This window comes from Mauremys mutica, chromosome 5, assembly GCF_020497125.1.
Source record: "Mauremys mutica isolate MM-2020 ecotype Southern chromosome 5, ASM2049712v1, whole genome shotgun sequence".
In the NCBI taxonomy this organism is placed as follows: domain Eukaryota; kingdom Metazoa; phylum Chordata; order Testudines; family Geoemydidae; genus Mauremys; species Mauremys mutica.
The window spans coordinates 39,382,383-39,399,809 of NC_059076.1; the positions used below are offsets into that span (position 1 = coordinate 39,382,383).

At 40.9% G+C, this 17,427-nt stretch overlaps 1 protein-coding gene across 1 annotated transcript in view; it reads right to left on the reverse strand.

Moving 5' to 3' along the window:
* LOC123371501 (microsomal triglyceride transfer protein) overlaps positions 1 to 12,110 on the reverse strand; it is a 38,082-nt gene extending 25,972 nt beyond the window's left edge. The window contains exons 1-5 of the mRNA XM_045019202.1: positions 11,955 to 12,110; positions 6,050 to 6,237; positions 4,955 to 5,098; positions 2,033 to 2,140; positions 924 to 1,040 (exon numbers count right to left, since the gene is read on the reverse strand). Coding sequence (XP_044875137.1) covers positions 924 to 1,040; positions 2,033 to 2,140; positions 4,955 to 5,098; positions 6,050 to 6,237; positions 11,955 to 12,015 — 618 coding nt within the window. The 5' untranslated portion in view covers positions 12,016 to 12,110. The remainder of the gene's footprint in view (positions 1 to 923; positions 1,041 to 2,032; positions 2,141 to 4,954; positions 5,099 to 6,049; positions 6,238 to 11,954) is intronic.
* Positions 12,111 to 17,427: the final 5,317 nt, after the last annotated feature.

Consider the following 17,427-nt stretch of genomic DNA (forward strand, 5'->3'; position numbering starts at 1 on the left):
ACTGCCCTCGGTGCAAGAAGGAGCAGGACAAAGATGTCTGTATACCACCTTTGCACTTTATGGATCTCCTCAGCGGACAAGGACATGTTTGGCCTCTTGGGTTAGCTCGAGTATCCTTAGGATGGTTCTAATTTGCACTTGTTAGTAACAGCCTAAAAGGGGCATTTATGCTAGGGATGGATCACTAGGGCACAGCCACTTTGTGGCCACATCCATTATATACCATACCACCTTTGTCATGCCAGGGGAACCAGCTGTGCAGTTAGGCCAAATTTACTACCTCCCTATGCCAACGAAGTGCCATACCAGGGGTCGGGATCTGGCCCTACATCTGCAGTATGTACTAAACACATATATAATAGCTGGGGAAGGGTTTACAATTATTGCTAGCACTGCCAACATATATAGACGCATTACCCACATAGAAAGAAACACACATTAATTAAAATCACAAAGAAGACAGGACATCCTGGAAGTTTCCATAGACAATGCAAGTAAAATACATCCTGGATCAGATCACCAGCAGGTATACATGTTATTATTCCATTGACTTCAGTTGAACGATGACATTTTACGCTGGTTGAGGATCTACCCCCATATTTTCATTTGCTGGTAATGCACATAGTATTTGGGGATAAAGCATATACTAGGAAGTGTCCTACATGAAACATGAAGCTGTAGCATGCGCTCTACAATGCAAGGAAGGGAATAATGAGAGCAAGTAAAGAGGTATAATAAAAATGTATTTTAAGGTCAAACAAGTAATGTACATTAAAATGACTTCCATTGGTCACATATATCTACCACTGCATATGGGCAAACATAAAATAAACTATCACTCAGAGCTGGCTATTTTAATTTTAGACATTTATCTGACATGCTGATTCTTGTATTTATGTTTTCAAAAATGAACCACTTTGTACCTCATTATGGCTGGTAAATCCTGTCTTTTCTATTTCACAGGTGCCCAGGGCTTTAATTTTAGTCACTTGACTTTCTCGAGCATGGTAAGTAACATTGCATTTCCCAGAGACATCCACCTTGAAAAAGGAAAAGGAAAAATTATTTTCAGTGTCACCCATTTCTGATTTGTTGTCATGTTTTTGATGTTTGTTTTTTCCCCTCTCATACACATACACTGTCTATGCTGGATGGCAGGCTTGTAGTGTTTGCAACTGGGTAGGCACCTGCAGGAATCTTAACAACATGTCCAGGGGCAATTACTTGAATCAATCTGTTGTGCTATAGAGTGCACTCCAAAGATTATCTGTTTTCTTAACTCTTGGGTACTTGTGTGAGAGGTGGTGTATTGTCTGAGGTTGATTTTCATTTTGGGTTCATTATTTTCTAGTGGGGGGGGTAAGAGAGGCTGTTGGTTTTATTTTTGTTTGTATGATTGTTTTTAAATTATGCAAAAAGTACTTTCTCTTGGATGGGCAGAGATTATTTTTTATAAGCGGCATGTGAAGCAAAGTAAACATTAATTAAACAAATGTTAAATTATAAACAGTTGATGATGGCACTGCATTTGCCTGTGCTGGAGTGAATTTTGGCAAGACTCTGGCCTTGTCCATGTTCAAAGTCTCATGAGTTTAGCTCAATGTATTATTTTAAACTGATGTACTTAAACCATTGCTAATCCTGCCTGAACACTCTTAATTCTATTTAAACCTCATTTAGGATGATTTAGTTTAAGTTGAGTCTTTAGTGAACTAAACTAAATTGAAAAAAGGGACTTTTAAATCAAATTAAGTGTGTCCAGACAGGGGTAGCTCTGGTTTCACTAAATTAGTTTTTAAACCTTATAAAGTTAAACATCTGCAACTTTGAATATAGCCAAACACAATGTACCAAAGGCTCCACCGATGAACTTTGTAATCACAAGTTCAAGTTTAAACTAAAAGGCCAAATTCTGTCCTGGCCTTTAAATACTTGTGAAGTCAGTGGGAGCCACATACATACATTCAGGACTCTATCAAATTGTACTCTATATCAATCTGATTATCTCTATATTGCTGATGTAGTGCAGTACCTCCTTGGCAGCACCAGAGTGCAGCTGTATCTGAAATAGACTAGCCAGACCTCTCTTGAGATTTTGAATAACTGCTGGTTCATTTTTGTAGGAGTAGAAGTTTTTAACCTGTGGAAACAAAACCAAACAGTAAATCTATACATCTGATTCAATCAGAGAAACACCACGTGATCACCTGCAAACCTCCTTCCAGTTTCCAGAGTTCAGCTCAGGAAACTGAGCTTATTGGACCTTATCCTGTAGCTCTTTCTTAAGCAAAACTCCACTGACTGCAAGATCCAGCCCATAACTGAAGGGGGTGATGATGTTTCAAGCCTCTGGCAAAAACTAAATAAGGCCTCACCTGAGAAGACTTTCTGTGTGCTAATGAGACAGAATTTAGAAAGGAAATGGAAAACTAAATATAAGATCACAAGTGGTTCACTCTTACATGCATGTTGAAATGGGTCCCCTACAGCATTATTCTCTCAAAGATGTGGCCAAAACCATCACATCCCATAGTAATCCCTCCCTTCACACCCCATTCCCTCCCCACATACATCTAGTACCCATTGCACTTTAACCACAAGTTTACAAAAAGTCAGAATGAATCATAACTAAATCAGAGTTGGAGACACTTAAATGACGTGTCAAGCATGCGCCAACCTTTGAACCACAAGGGAAGACTGTCCTGTCTGAGCTTTTTGTTTAGTAACAAAAGACTTTGCACCTTCAATCTGCATTTAAGGAGCTTTTATACTGCCCTTCTTCCTAGAAACTGTAAATGTAATCAATATGTTATCTGTTAGTGTTGCAGCATTAGAGGGAACAGGCATGGAAGAGGAGATCTTGTCATTGTGACAGGGGATAGCATAGGGTGACCAGATGTCCTGATTTTATAGGGATAGTCCTGATTTTTGGGTCTTTTTCTTATATAGGCACCTATTACCCCCCACCCCATCCCGATTTTTCACATTTGCTGACTGGTCACCCTAGGATAGAGTAACATACTAGTTGGCAAGAAAAAGAGTTTTTAGAAAGCGCTATATGGAAAACTACATCTCAGCCTCTAGTACAAGAGCTGCATCTGCCAACATATTTGCAGTGTATTGGGAGCAGATGTTTTCAGTTTGTGTTACTCTGATACTTTAATCCTGGTTTAGAGATGTGTACAGTGGAGAGTCAGTGCCATTCTGTTCCTTTTTATGTTTTGTAAAACTGATGACAAGGCTAAGTTTGAAACTTACTGAGCAGGCCTGATGGCATCTGCAATGGGGCAGGCCAAGCTGACAGCCAGTGTATGTGCTCAGAACCTGTTTACAGCAGTAGGTGAAGATCTTTGAGGGTTAGATTGTCACAACCCTTAGTCAACTTTGCAGAGGGCTGAAAAGGAGTGACCCCCTCCGCTCCACCTCCCCCTAACCCCACATACTTCCTGCTCAGCACAACGCAGGTTTGTCACTGGCTGCAGTTGGGAAAGCAGCGGCTGCTTCCCGATACTCTCTGTGAGCCAGTGGGTAGGAAGGGAATAGAGAGGAAGTGGGAGTAATCTTGGCTCCACCCTCCCCATTCATTGGTCAAAGTAGCTGGCTGGACACACTGAGGAAACTAAGCTGCTCCATGAAAGAGGGTGAAGTAACTTATTCCTTCCCCTGAGTAAATGGGAGCTCTCTCTGAGTCACCACGGGTTCTCCGAGCTGTTCCTGTGGCACTGTAGCTATGTGCTACCCTTTACTTGGGACAGGTTGTAAAATGACAATCCAGCCCCTTGCCAGTGGGGGGAAAAAAATATTTTTTTTCTCCCTGATTCTTGATGAAAATTTTACAGTACAGACACAACACAGAAGATTTCAGATTTTCAATCTCAGGATATTTTATCTAATTATTTTGTAACCAGTGGAGGCTCTACATGATGATCTGACGCGAGTGCTGTGTTGGATGGTGATCTCGGATAAAGTTTTCGTAAACACATACGTGAATTACAACCTACGCCACGTTTTCAAAAGTGAATTAGACAGTCAGGAGCCTACATCTCACTGAAATCATTGAAGATTCAGGGTTTTGGATATCATGCCTAATTAACTTATCTGACTACAATAATCTGCTGTAGACAGTAGGGATATACTCAAGTACTCACCTGAGTGATTAACATTGCTCCAGACTAGACTCAGTATTGTCTGTCTTCATGGTAAATAATATCTCCTCTTCTCCCTCTACCTCTTGGGTGAAATCCTGGCCCCACTGAAATCAGTGACACAACTCCCATTGATTTCAGTAGAACCAGGATTTCACCCCTTATCATTGGATGATATCATTCAGTTTTACAGCTTCAGTTACTGCCTGTATACTGATAACTCCCCAATCTACCTCCTCCTCTCTGTTCCTCTGGGATGCTGTGGCCTGCTCTCTCTGCTGTGCCATGCCCAGCAAGTCTGTGGGCTGGAGGGGGTGCAGCCATGGCTTTGCTTTTTCCTGGCCCTCTTTGCATAGCTGCGTGCCTCCAGATGTGCACAGAGAAAGCAGGGACTAGTTTTGGCTGGCCCCTATGCAAGGTATTAAGAGCTGGTGTAAAGAGCTGCACAGAGGAAGCTATCGGCAATGCAAAAAAAGCCAGTTTTATTGATCCTACCTAGGAACTATGCTACATATTCTTGAATGATATCTCCTGGCCCGTCCCCTGAACAATTTACATATATACAGACATAGAGCACTCTCATAACACAAGAATCCAGGTTCCTTATGTCTTCCCCACAACGCATCCAAATAATGGCAAGGCACAATCTAGCCCCAAATGAATATATTTTATGTACAAAAGTAAGACAGGATGGTGTATTAGTAATCTAAAGAGACAACAAATTACTAAATCTTTTCATGCCAACAAGAAATTACTTGTTCAGGGCTTCACCAAGGAGTATGCATGAACTTTAAAAGGCAGGGACTTACCTTTCCACGGGTCCATTGGAGAACTACAGGCCTTTGTAAAGCTGACAGATATTCCTTTCCAATTATATTTTCTGAGTGTTTCCCTTTAAAGATGTTTTTTGCTGCTGGACGTTCATTCACATTTTCAATCTTAACATCTTTTATCTAGAAAAGTAAAAGCAAACAACAACATAGGGAGCAATCATAGGGAGGAAGGCACCTAACTGAAATGGGTAGATTTTCAAAAGTATCTAGCAAATCTCATTGTTCTCAACAAGAGCTGCTGGATGCTGAGCACATCTGACAATCTGGCCAGCTCATGTTGGTACCTAAATGGAAGCTGTTGGGTGCGGAGCTGTTATGTTAATCTGGCCTATGTTTTGGTACCACATAGTGATTTTATATTCTGTAGGCAGCTACTGAACTTACAAAACTAATTTTAGTTGGCGAGACTCAGATAGGATGGCATGGTGATATGTTCATCTTCTAAAAAAGAAGTGTACCCCAACAGGAAACATTTCTTCAAGATCTATCTGCCTATACTGTCAATTAAACAGAACCTACTAGAATATCTGCAACTCCTAATAATGTTTACAACAGGGTCATACGTAATGACTGTTCGATAAGGCAGTTAGATCTTTTTTTGTATAGACAGATCTTGGAAAACTTTATTTTTAGTTTGGATGGAGATTTGTTTAGAATCTGAGCATCACTCCGGCAAAGTATAATCACTCCAGTAAACAAAACATTACGTGGTGCCAAAATATTACATATGTTACATAGACATAATGGAGGACTTGTCATAGAGTCAAAACTTAGGATGGAAAGGACCTATTAGATCTTGTCCTCACATGGATGTTTCCTATAGCAACAGGAGGTGCTCAGAACATTGTAGTGCCTGGCCTTTACCTCAGATATCTTGTTTCAACAGGTAACAGATTTCTGGCTTGTAGATGTGTAACAATCTCTTTTGTTTGAGTAATTCATCTCAATTTTGATAAACACTCTTAATTTATTGTACATGTCACAAAGCAGCACACAATGGGAATAGACGACTGAAAAAGGTGTGGTCTTTAAGTAATTTGTCTGCTTTTATATGCTTTTGAAAACTCCTACCATAATTTTGATCAATTGGTCATCATCATTGTTGGGGTTTCTCCATACTAGGTTGACATCCACACCGGATGAAATCCGGTAGCCCACGCTATCCTCTGGTAATCGTTTAACCCTGTCGATAAACACTTCTGTTGAATAGATGAATTTGTATAGCTTGTCATTATTTATTCTTGGTCCTGTAGTGTGCCCTGGGTGGAAAAAGACAAAAAATGCACATGGCATCATTTTAGCAATCACCACAGACCCAAATTATCTGTCATTTTCTCTCTAACGTGTAGAATCAGCTTTAGAAGAACTAAAGACCTTTTCTCTAACAAAGGATTCAGTGTCTGAACCTGCAACCTTTACTGAGTTACATTGACTTTAATGGGACTGCTTTTGAGAGTTAGGCAATTAGACCAGAATATCCGTAAAAAACCTTTGTAACTTTACACAGAGATGATAGACGATTTGGCTTAAGTTCCAATTCTTCCCTTTGGATGGGTTTTTTAAAAAAATGAATTCAGAGTGAGCTCAGAATATAAAGAATTTCCTATCACTAGAAAGCAATCTGTCTGGCAACCTGAGAAGTGCTGAGTGCCTTGATCTCCCATGGGAGTTAATGGAAGTTGAAGGCACTCAGCCTATATTAGGAATCACTCCTCATCTTTCAGGACCTTGCCTGTAGTCACTGCATTGAGACTCCATCCAAGGGATGACACAAATGAAAGTAATGAAGATCAGTAGAAAACAGTGGGGTTGTTTTTTGCACTCAGAGCAGTAAACCCATTTTCTTCAAATAAAATACATGTCTCTGGGAGTTATCACTTGATTTTGTTACGTTTAGACCACACAATGTATTTTAAAAGACACATGTCCCCACAATAAATAAAATAAAATCACAGACCCAGCTTTCAAATTAGGCATCTAATTTAGGGCACCCCCTGCCATAGGTGTGCTCCTATTGATACTTCCAGTGCTTCTGCACCAGCAAAAATGGCACATATTGTTCCCCAGCGGTTCAGCTCTGCTATTGCTAATGTAGGCCGAAGCTGGAGTGTGTAGACAAGGCTCAAGAGTTTTTTCCACCATCTCAGCTAACCTGCCCAGAGTGCCCAATGCCCTATCCCCTCCTCCCTTCTCCTCTGCACAGCTACGGCAGGGGGACACATCACACCCCAGTTCCACTGTCAAGGATCCCTCCCCAGCCTCAGAAGTGGGAGCTAGCTTTGCCGTAGGCCTGATATGAGAGTCACACTGCATGGAGGTTTCACTCACTTTAATTGCAGCACATGGAACGGTTACCCCATTTGATCCATAAAGTGTCTTGAGTAAAGTGTTTGTTTTTAAAAGGATGCTATCAATTGGAATTTTTTAAACTCACCTTTTTAAAAAAAAAAAGTTTCTGGTAGCACATCCTTTAAATGGTATGCCGTGAAATAAATGTATAAAATTCCCTTTAAATAAATGTTTACAAGGGTTTTTCTCCTCTCTTGTTGATCATTATAAAGGCCTTTTCTGTGCAAGGGAGTATTGACTAATTCACTCATCATATAGAGGCTGGGGCTGGAGATGGGATGTGAAACTGACTGACTATGTACAAAGTGCTGCCAACAGGGCACTGGAACAATTTGTATTGTGGGGTTGCTCAGAGCCACTGAACCCAACTGTAAACCCTGGATATAATAGAAACCACTTTAAGCCAGGGGGTGGGGGCTGGGGCAGCACCCCTAGTTTCAACACCTCTGGCTGCCAAAGGCACAAAGTAAAGTAACTGGACAAAAATGAGATCCCTCCTCCCCCTTGCCCTCCAAATTACTTTGCATTATAATGATTTGACGTTCTATTTGTAACTAAAGCGCTGAGCCCTATTAGGCTCCAATCCTACACCAAGGGAGGCTTGCCATGGACTTCAATGGGTGCAGGATCAGACCCTTAAACTGAAGAAACTGCATTCAAACCTCTGCAGCAGAGTTAAACTGGAAAAGGTAGTATTGTTTTCTACAGGACGGACGAATAAGTCTCTTGGGAAACACAGAAAAGGAAAATCCCCCACATCACCTCAGACAGAGTCTCAAACCAACTGGAACTCAGTCAGTGTGTTCTATGTTCCTGTCAGAGAATTGACAGTACTAGGGTTTCCCAATTTGTATAATGTCTTGCACCATTTGATATGACGTGGCTAAATACAAGTTTCAATACATCTAATCAAGAAAAAATGCAAAGTTTGTTTTTGTTCAAATGGAAGATAAAAGTTTAAATTCTTCTTTTGATTAGATACATCTTGGAAATCCACCATGACAGGATGGATTTCTTTTTTTAAAAATCAAGTGTCCATAAGTTTAAAAAAAAAAATCTCTCAAGGCACTTCACACTCCCATTTTTTGGTCAAATGTTTTCAAATGTGATAGTCAATAGCAGGCTAAGGTACAGTCAAACGGAACCGAAACGTACTTCTCTAAGGGAGGCTGTACTCCCAAAGAGCCAGATCTTCAGCCACTGTAAATTGGCTTAGCACCATAGAAGTTCAATAGAACAACGCTGATTTGCACCAGCTGAGGATCTGGCCCTGAGATTTTGCAGGCCCTGATATTGAGACCTACTACCCTAGAGCTGAAAGTTGGGGCTGTTGTCTTGTTTTCTTGCTACAGTAATGATGCTGGGAAGCACTTCCTTGTGGGCAAGAGGGTTTTCTTTAAAAATCAGAGCTTTACAAATAAAGGGCCTGCTCCTGAAAGGGTCTGCGAGTGCTTCCTGTGAAGTGCTGAGCACCCTCTGCTCCTATCAACTTCAGTGGCAGGTGCTCAGCACCTCATAAAAGCTTGTCAACACTATCAGACCCCAATTCCTGGAAATAAATCTTTGCTGAAGTCCCATGGCTTGTTTTACGTGTACTGTAACTTAGTACCAATTACACTGTTGAGTATTTAATATTTATTGCGATTGGGGTCGTGCACTGTGCTAGGTACTTTCTAACCACAGAAGATGATGCTGTCCTTACCCCCGAGAGCATTCAATCTAAAAAGGCAAAGGCAAATGAAGGATGGGGGAAAGGACATGTGAGTAAAATGATCAGGGCGATGATAGACAGGTCTTGTTAGTTACAGCATAGGATTGATTGTTCTCTTTTTACATTTTTCTTAAATTTAAGCTCCCTACATTCCCCTTTTTTCACCCTTCCTCCACAATTCAGCCCATGGGTATTTTTCTACAGTAGTTCTCATTTAATATTCCTTTGTGCCCTACCCGTCCAGCACTGGACCCCTCCCCACACAGAGGAGCAGTTCACTCATGCAGGAAACGGATACGCAAGTGACTTCACCGGCTAGTTTCTCCTGGTAGTCATGGAAGCAATGAGTGTCTGGGAGGTACTGAAATGTGGGGAGGATAGTGGCTTTATGCACCAGCTCAGCAAGGGCTTTCCATGCATAAGAGGCAGCATGGAAGAAAGTACAGACAGGTGTTGGAGTAGCAGACACACCAGTCACAAGGCTGAAGAGGGTTTGTGGTGGGAAGACGTGATAAGAGACTAGGGAGGGCAAGTAGGGAAGGGGGCAACCATGAACTTACTGCACTAGAAAAGGGGAATTCAGTGGAGATTAAAGAGGCAGTAGGGTAACGTGGCTAGATTAACAGGCAAAGAAGATATTAGCAGCTGTGCTTTATGTGGACTGGGTGATGTTATGCACAAAACCAATACCCAAGATAGCTTTACAAAATACACATACTATTTCCATCATAAGAAAAATAGCAGTACTGTTTATGTAAATAATTAAATCATGATAGTGTATAATATAGAAGGTTACACTGCATTTCTGTTCCTAGCCAATAGAAACCTCTCCCAAAAATCAGAGACTTAGTGTTATGCTGCCTTTCAGAGATCTGCACTGTCAGTCCTACATAATGTTGTTTATTCCTTTGATCCTATTTCCATTGCAGTCAATGGCAAAACCCTCACTGGCTTAAAATGGACCAGGACTGGACCCAGAAACAGCATTCTGCTATACTGTGTTGGGGTCAGAAATGCCTGCATGGACTATGTCGCTTTCAAGGTGGAGTGCATAACACATAGTTTGACTAGTAATGTTAAGTGTCTGTCATTAAGGGTAACATGCCAATTCTATAATTAAATTATGATAGTGTATAATACAGAAGGTTACACTGCATGAGCAGAGACAGCTGTCAAATCCTGTGCCTTTTATTAATACATTTGGCATGCACAACATGTGCATCTCTAACCACTAACTGGCTCTAAGACCATAAATTACATTTGCCAGTTCTTATGATATTGGATACCTTTAAAAAAATGAAAGCCATCTATTTATTTGAAAACATTTTATAATGTAACCAAAGCTAGAAAAGTATCATGTGCAATTATCCGACTGACTTGAATGTAAAGAATACTCCGTAAGTATTTTAAAAAGGCAGCACAGTCTGGTGGACTGAGAGCAAAGAACTGAATTCTAATCCCAGCTCTGCCACTGATTCACCCTCTGGCCTTGGACAAATCACTTAACCTCTTTGAGTTTCAGGTTCCCCATCTGTGCAATGGAAATAATGATTTCTCACATGGCTGTTTTGAGAATTACTGAGTGAGTTAATGTTTGTACAGCACGTTGGAGATGTAAAGTGCTAAGGATTTTTATTCCATATTACTTTACATCATGGAGAAGCTTGGCTAAAATAACATTATCTCAGAAGCTGAGAATAGCAAATACTAGAGGTACAGCACGTTAGTGAGTAGTTATAGAAGATCGTTATGGCAGCGTGGTGAAATTCACTTAGTGGTAGAGGGATTGTATGATGAGCCCTGTGAGCAGAGAAGATGCACAGGGAGCCTCTGCACCCATTGCAAACTGAGGAGGTGGTTCCGCATATACTGGTGTGGAAGAGAGCAGTGGGGCCCAAGTGGCAGTGAGCTGGAGGAGCAGCCACTTGGTCTGTGCTTACACAGATCCAATGACCTGGATTCTCTACATGAGGGACGAGGAGGGGCAGTAACAACTAATCTATCCCACAGGCTGCCCTACCGCCTGGCCTAATATTGGAGGGTTGGTTAATTATGGATGCAGGGTACCTGCATAAAACTATATGAATTACCGTTTATCTGAGTTTTAAGAATGTGGCCCTTGAAGTACACTCATAGAACACAATGCTCTTACATCATTTTCACCCAAAATGTTGATTGGTTTGGCCTAAAAGTCTTTACATTTACTCTATCATTTACTAACAGTGGCAGAATATCCCCACCTAGGCATTGTGCAAGGACAACTTCTACAATTCCATAGGTTGGTGACACTGAAGTGTACAGATGGGCTGCAGGGAAGTCCTGTGTGTGGATTTTGTACCCCTGACTCTTGTGCAGGAAACCTGCATAAAGCCACTTTATGTGGGCATCCAGAATTTCACTGTGAGAGCAGATCCAGCTCCAACTCCCATTCAAGTTAATGGGAGTCTTTTTATTGATTTTATTGGGAGCTGGAACAGGCACATAGGGCTCAGTTATGCAGAGCTGAGAGCTCTGGCTCTGATCCATCAAAGCTCTTAAACAAGTGCTTAACTTTAAGCATGTGAGTAGTGCCTTTGAAGTCAAAATAGCATTAGCCCCATTTAACAATTAAGAAGCAGAAAGGTGAAGTGACTTGCCCCAGGTCACTTGTAATGCCAAGACTAGAAGCCAGATCTTCTGACTTCTAGGCCAGTGCCAAATGCACTTGACCCCTTTGCTTTTTCTATAAACTAGGGTGAAACTAACTCTACAAGAGCGTGTGCTGCATATTTATTTTCATTTAGTAAATCCATTTTAAAATTCTGCTCCTCGAGAACCCATTTAGCATAAGATCTTCCTTTCGTATGTAAAAAATATACCATTGTACATTCACCACTGCTACCACCAAAAGATCAATCAAACACAGCATAGACCTACCTTTAACTGAGGCAGAGTATGTGGAAAAGATGCAGAGGAAAAGCACAGTAAGAAGAATCATGTTTGACTCGTCTGAGCTCTTGAGTACAGCATTAAATGTTAAAGCTACCAAGTGAACTCTTCAGATTGGAGTGAAGTTTGCAAAGAGAGCCTCTGAATCTGCAACCCTGTTTATCTAGATGTAGTAAAGGTCAGATTCCAAATTCCACACTCAGGTACTAAGTTCATTGATGGTTTTCCAGTTAATCATTAACAACTGAGGTAATTGGGGCTTTTACCTATTTTATTGTTCACCTCAGTTTTCATTTTTTAATACTAATCAGATTCAGCCTGTACAAGCTCCTCTTCCCCAAGTCTGCACAGTCAATGCTTTATTTTGGAGAGGGTGAGTGGAATGAGCCTGACAGATGGCCATTGCCTCCCTTAAACCACCAGGCTTAAACCAAGATAATGATGGCCTTATGCTGCTTCCACATCTGTGGCGTGAAACACTCCCCAACCCCAGTGCAAAGGTGGGAAGACTGAGGCAGAGAGAGGCTTATGTGGAGACCATAGCAACACATTTCCTTAAGGAATGTGGGGCCAGAGAGTAGGCTGATTCTCCTTACAAGAGCCCTAATGTTCGATGGATTTCCCAAGATCTCGGTACACCAGTGGCTTTGGAGGGTCAAGCCCACTTCACGTTCTGCAAGAGGACAGCCGCTCACCTCAGCTTAGAAGATAGGTGGAAATTGATTTTCAGTTTATAATGTTTCCTAGCACCTACATGGGCTTTTCCCTTGAAGAAAATAATAACCTTTTATTTTGATGTTCAGGGTCAAATTCTGCCTTTAGTTACAACTGAGCAAATCCAGTGCAGTCAACAATATTTCATGTATGTAACTGAAGGCAAAAATTGTTTTAGGGTACAAATTTGAAATAGGTTTGAATGGAGCTTTCTTTGCAAGTCTGGTGCAAGGCTGCCAGCTGGTTACATATTTTCTGTGGTAATTTTAATTTATATTATACCTTCTATGCGATATACTCTCGCATTACAAGAGTTGTATAATATATGTATGCCTGGATTGCAGCTGATACTCCCGCTGTGTTCTCTATTTCGTGGAAGCATAGAACTTTGCAAACTGATGTACTCTTTGAAAACTGAATAATCTGTCACCTTGCACAGGTAATTTTATGGTTGGTGAGAGCATGGAGATGTAGATTCTGGGCTGGAAATGTTGAGGTATGGAATTTTGTCTCCAAAGGAGAGTTATGTCTGTTTTTGTGGAAATGCCTTATCAGCATTTTGCATACATTTTACATCTTTGGAATTTAATCCAGAAAAATATTTCATACATCTTGTCCATCCTTAAAATAAAGTCTAGAAGAGTGTCTTTTAAACACTCAAAACATTAGGAGCCAAATTCTTAGCTGGTGTAAATCAGTTTATATTCTGTGAAGTCAATAGAGCTATGGCAATTTACACAAGCCAAGGATCTGGACACTGTACCTCTATTGGTAGATATTGTGTGTGTGTGTTGTGTTCTCAGAAACAGAGGGCTTAATTCTAATCTCAATTATACTGGGTACAAATCAAGAGTAAATCCACTGAAGTCAAGGGAATTTACATCAGAACTGACTTTTAGGGGTAAATCCTGCACTCACTGAAATCAGTGGAAGTATTTACAATTGAATTCAGTGGGTGCAGGACTGGCCACTTAATGTACACCTCAGTTAAGCCCTGCTGGCATGTGTTTCAGGGTTAAAGTACTACCGTTGTCACCTATATTCCAGAGTCCAGACAATAAACTTATCATTATTACCTAATAAAACTAATTACACTCCTTTTGCTCATTTGAGTTCAATAAAATAGTCTTGCTGTTCTTCACAAAAGATGGAGTGAAATTTTAATTTTTCCCTAATCTATCCCAATCAAAATTTTAAAAGAAAGGAGTCGTTCTAAAACCTTGTCTTCATTAGGTAAGTTACTTATTGGTCATAATAATGAACTAGTTTGACTGAACATGTAGTTGCTAGGGTAGCCAAGAACAAACCACACTGATTTAGCTATACACCTTGATGGCAAAGGGTGCTACAATGGGTAATTTTATATGCTTCGGAGGAGTGGAAGTAGGAGGTTGTCAACCAGAATCCAGGGCAGGCAGCTCTGGGGAAATATGGCTACTCACTCTGTATGGTTTGTACTTTTCTGTTTTGTTGTTCTCAGTGTGAGAGAACCCAGAAGAACCTCTGCAATCAAACCTTACCAAGAGACTGATTTCTGTGTACAAACCTGAGCCTCCAATTAATGTTGTTTCTCTCTCATTATTCTGCAACTTGCCCTGCAACATCACCTTCCCTATAGATGTTCTTATTATTAAATAATATCATTAGGCTGCTGATTTTTAGCTGCTCCTGTGTTTGTTTAGTTTGCCTCTTACATTTTTGCTTCATTTGTTTTTTGATTTTGTTGATACTTTTTGTATTCAGTGTACTTTTGTTCATGCAAACTCACTTTTTAAATGAACATCTTCAAGGTTCACATTGGACTCTATCAGAATACTTAGTCTAGCACTATTTTAGAGCTTTATGCAACTGTTTGGGTCATCAATTTACCCTATCACCACTTGGCATTGTGACAGATTTTGGACCAGAACAGTTGCATTGCTCCACTACTGCTATTTAAAGAAACATAGGTTTGGATCCGCAATGCTGCCATCCTGGAAAATTGGAAAGTGTGTGTGGGATAGGGGGAAGGGAATGTTATGATAATCAAAATGTTTGAGGATCTTCACACTCCTAAGAAAAAACAGATTTGAACGCTGCTGCTTTTTTAAAAACAAAACACGAAAAGAAAGAAAGAGAACCAAACAAAAAAATGAATGGGCTTTGGTCAGCAACCAAACTGCAGCCCTCTACTGACCAAATGAAAATGAAGGATTCTTTATTGGGACTGTGATGCAATTGAACGTGTGTGATTCTAGTATGTAAATCTAGATATAAATAGAAACATGATGAGGTTTAAAATAGACACTAGCATAAGCAAATGTAAATCCAGGTTTTTTAAAGTAACCCAGGATATATGGGGCCCCTGGGAAAATCTCTACATATGGAGGAATTTGTGTACCAGTTAAAGGTAAATGTCTTACTATGGAGATACCACACTATTTTGTGACTTCTAATATAGCAGCAGTAAATCTGAAACTAACACTGTGACTGAAAAGCAGTGTATATCTGGAACCAATGAAACCTGAGATAAGCATTAATATACATGAAAAAGATATCATCGTTCCACAGACTGATGTGTTTGCTGCCTTCATGTGGCTCAGTAATGGAGCTAGGAAAGTATCACCATCTATACCAGTGGTTCTTAACCTGGGGTGCATGCACCACCTAGGGATGTGAGATGCCCTTTTTGGGGGTGCGAGACATGTCAAACAGATTAAGCACAGGCATGTAAGTACAACTACTTTTTCATCAAACCATTATACATTTTTTAACAATTACTGCCTTAAATTTTAACTGTGAAATTAAAATAAATATATAATTCACTCTTTCATTCTATAATTATGATATATCTAGGTTTAAAGAACTGACCTACTTCAACAATTTTTGATAAGGGGTACGAGAACGTATTTTTGAGAACCAAAGGGGGTGCAGGCTGCAGTAAAGGTTAAGAACCACTGATCTATACTGTCACGAAAGTGTGTTTATGTCACATTTCACACACACTGAACTCCAGAATAAACTCCAGTTCTATTGCAACATTCTTCCAGCAGATTGTCTGGTTGGGAAAGATAAGTGCATAGTGTACTTCAACTCCAATTAGGTAATGGCACTGCAGTCTTCAGAACTTAGTGATAGTGCCAGTTGAATGTGAAATGTGAATACTGTAACACTTTTTAAAGGGGTGAAATGGATATGGAATTGATTTTTTTTTAAACCATGGTTCTTCTCTGAAGAATGTGACACTGTAAATAGAACATGTTCTTACCCCCTGTGTGCACTCAGTCACATCACTAAAACCAGCAGATAAAAATAAAATTTTCTTACTTTTCACTCTTGAGCCTGTAGAGCCAACACAGCTAAGAGAGAATAAACTGAATTCTGAATTTCTTGCCCATTCTCAACAGAATTGTTAACTTACCTCCTCCAAACACTTATGCTTGTGAGTAGTCCCCTTGACTTCAACTGGACTACTCATTTGCATAAATGTTTGTAGGAGTGGAGCCTAAATTGCAATTGCAGGGCCCTGGTCTACACTACAAAGTTATGTTGACGTAACGGTGCCTTGCATTGACCTAGTCGTGCATGTGTCTAGACTTAAATTTGTCTCCCAACAATGTAAGTGCCCTGTTATGCAAACATAGTAATGCCACCTCCCTGAATGACATCGAGCCATGGTCGATGTACTATGGTCAACACAGCACAAGTATAGACACTGTTACCTGTGTTGATCCTAACAGTCCTCTAGCAGCTATCCCACAATATCCCAAACTGACTGCTATGGTCACCATTTTGAACTCCACTGCTCAGAGGCCACAAAGATTGGAAACTCACCCCCTCCTCTTAAAAGGAATTTTAAAAATTCCTTTTCCTGGTTGCCCAGCTTGGCAAGCACACCTAGCGGCTCTCCATTGTTGAATGCAACTGCCCAATGACGCACTCGTGCCTGAAGTACACAGGAGATAGTGGATCTTCTCAGTGCATAGGGAGAAGATGCTATGCAAGTACAGCTCCGAACAAGCTGTAGAAATGTGGACATCTATGAGCAGATGGCTTGGGTGATGCACGAGAAGGGGTGCAATAGGGACCAGCAGCAGCACTGAATGAAAGACAAGAAGTTGCAGCAGGCATACCAGAAGGGTGGCCCAGGGATGGCAACAATCGATCCTGTGCCAAGCTGCAGATATACCACTCTTAAAACAAGCTGCATGCCATCCCGGGGGAGACCCCACTACCCACACATCACTGTGGATACCTCTGAGGAGCCTGAGTCCCAGGCCCCTGCCATGAACAGTGAGGATGAGATGGTGGATGAGGAAGATGAGGGACAGGCAACTGAGGGATCCAGCTGTGCAGCAAGACAGGACCTGTTTTTGACTCCACTGCAGTCCTGCCAGTCAAGCACTCGTGAACCAGATACAGAGGAAGGAACTTCGGGTAAGTGTGTAGATAAATTTTCCATTACTGGGATGACATCCTCAAAATAGCAGGACACGGCTTTTGACTTTTTAGTAATTTGCTAGTGGTAGTGGTATAACTGAGAGTCGCTATCTTTTCATTCTCCTCTAGAGTTAGGCAGGGGGGCCATGTGGAATAGTTTACTTCTTAGAGCAGCAGCACATTTCATATGACTAGCATGCAGGAAATGTCAGTGACAAAACTGCCATTTGAAAACCTCCAAAAATCCACAAAACAGTTACAGGCTAGACAGTGGCAGGATCAACTTCCCCAAGGCTGTATTACACTTTTACCTTCTAATGGCTGATGG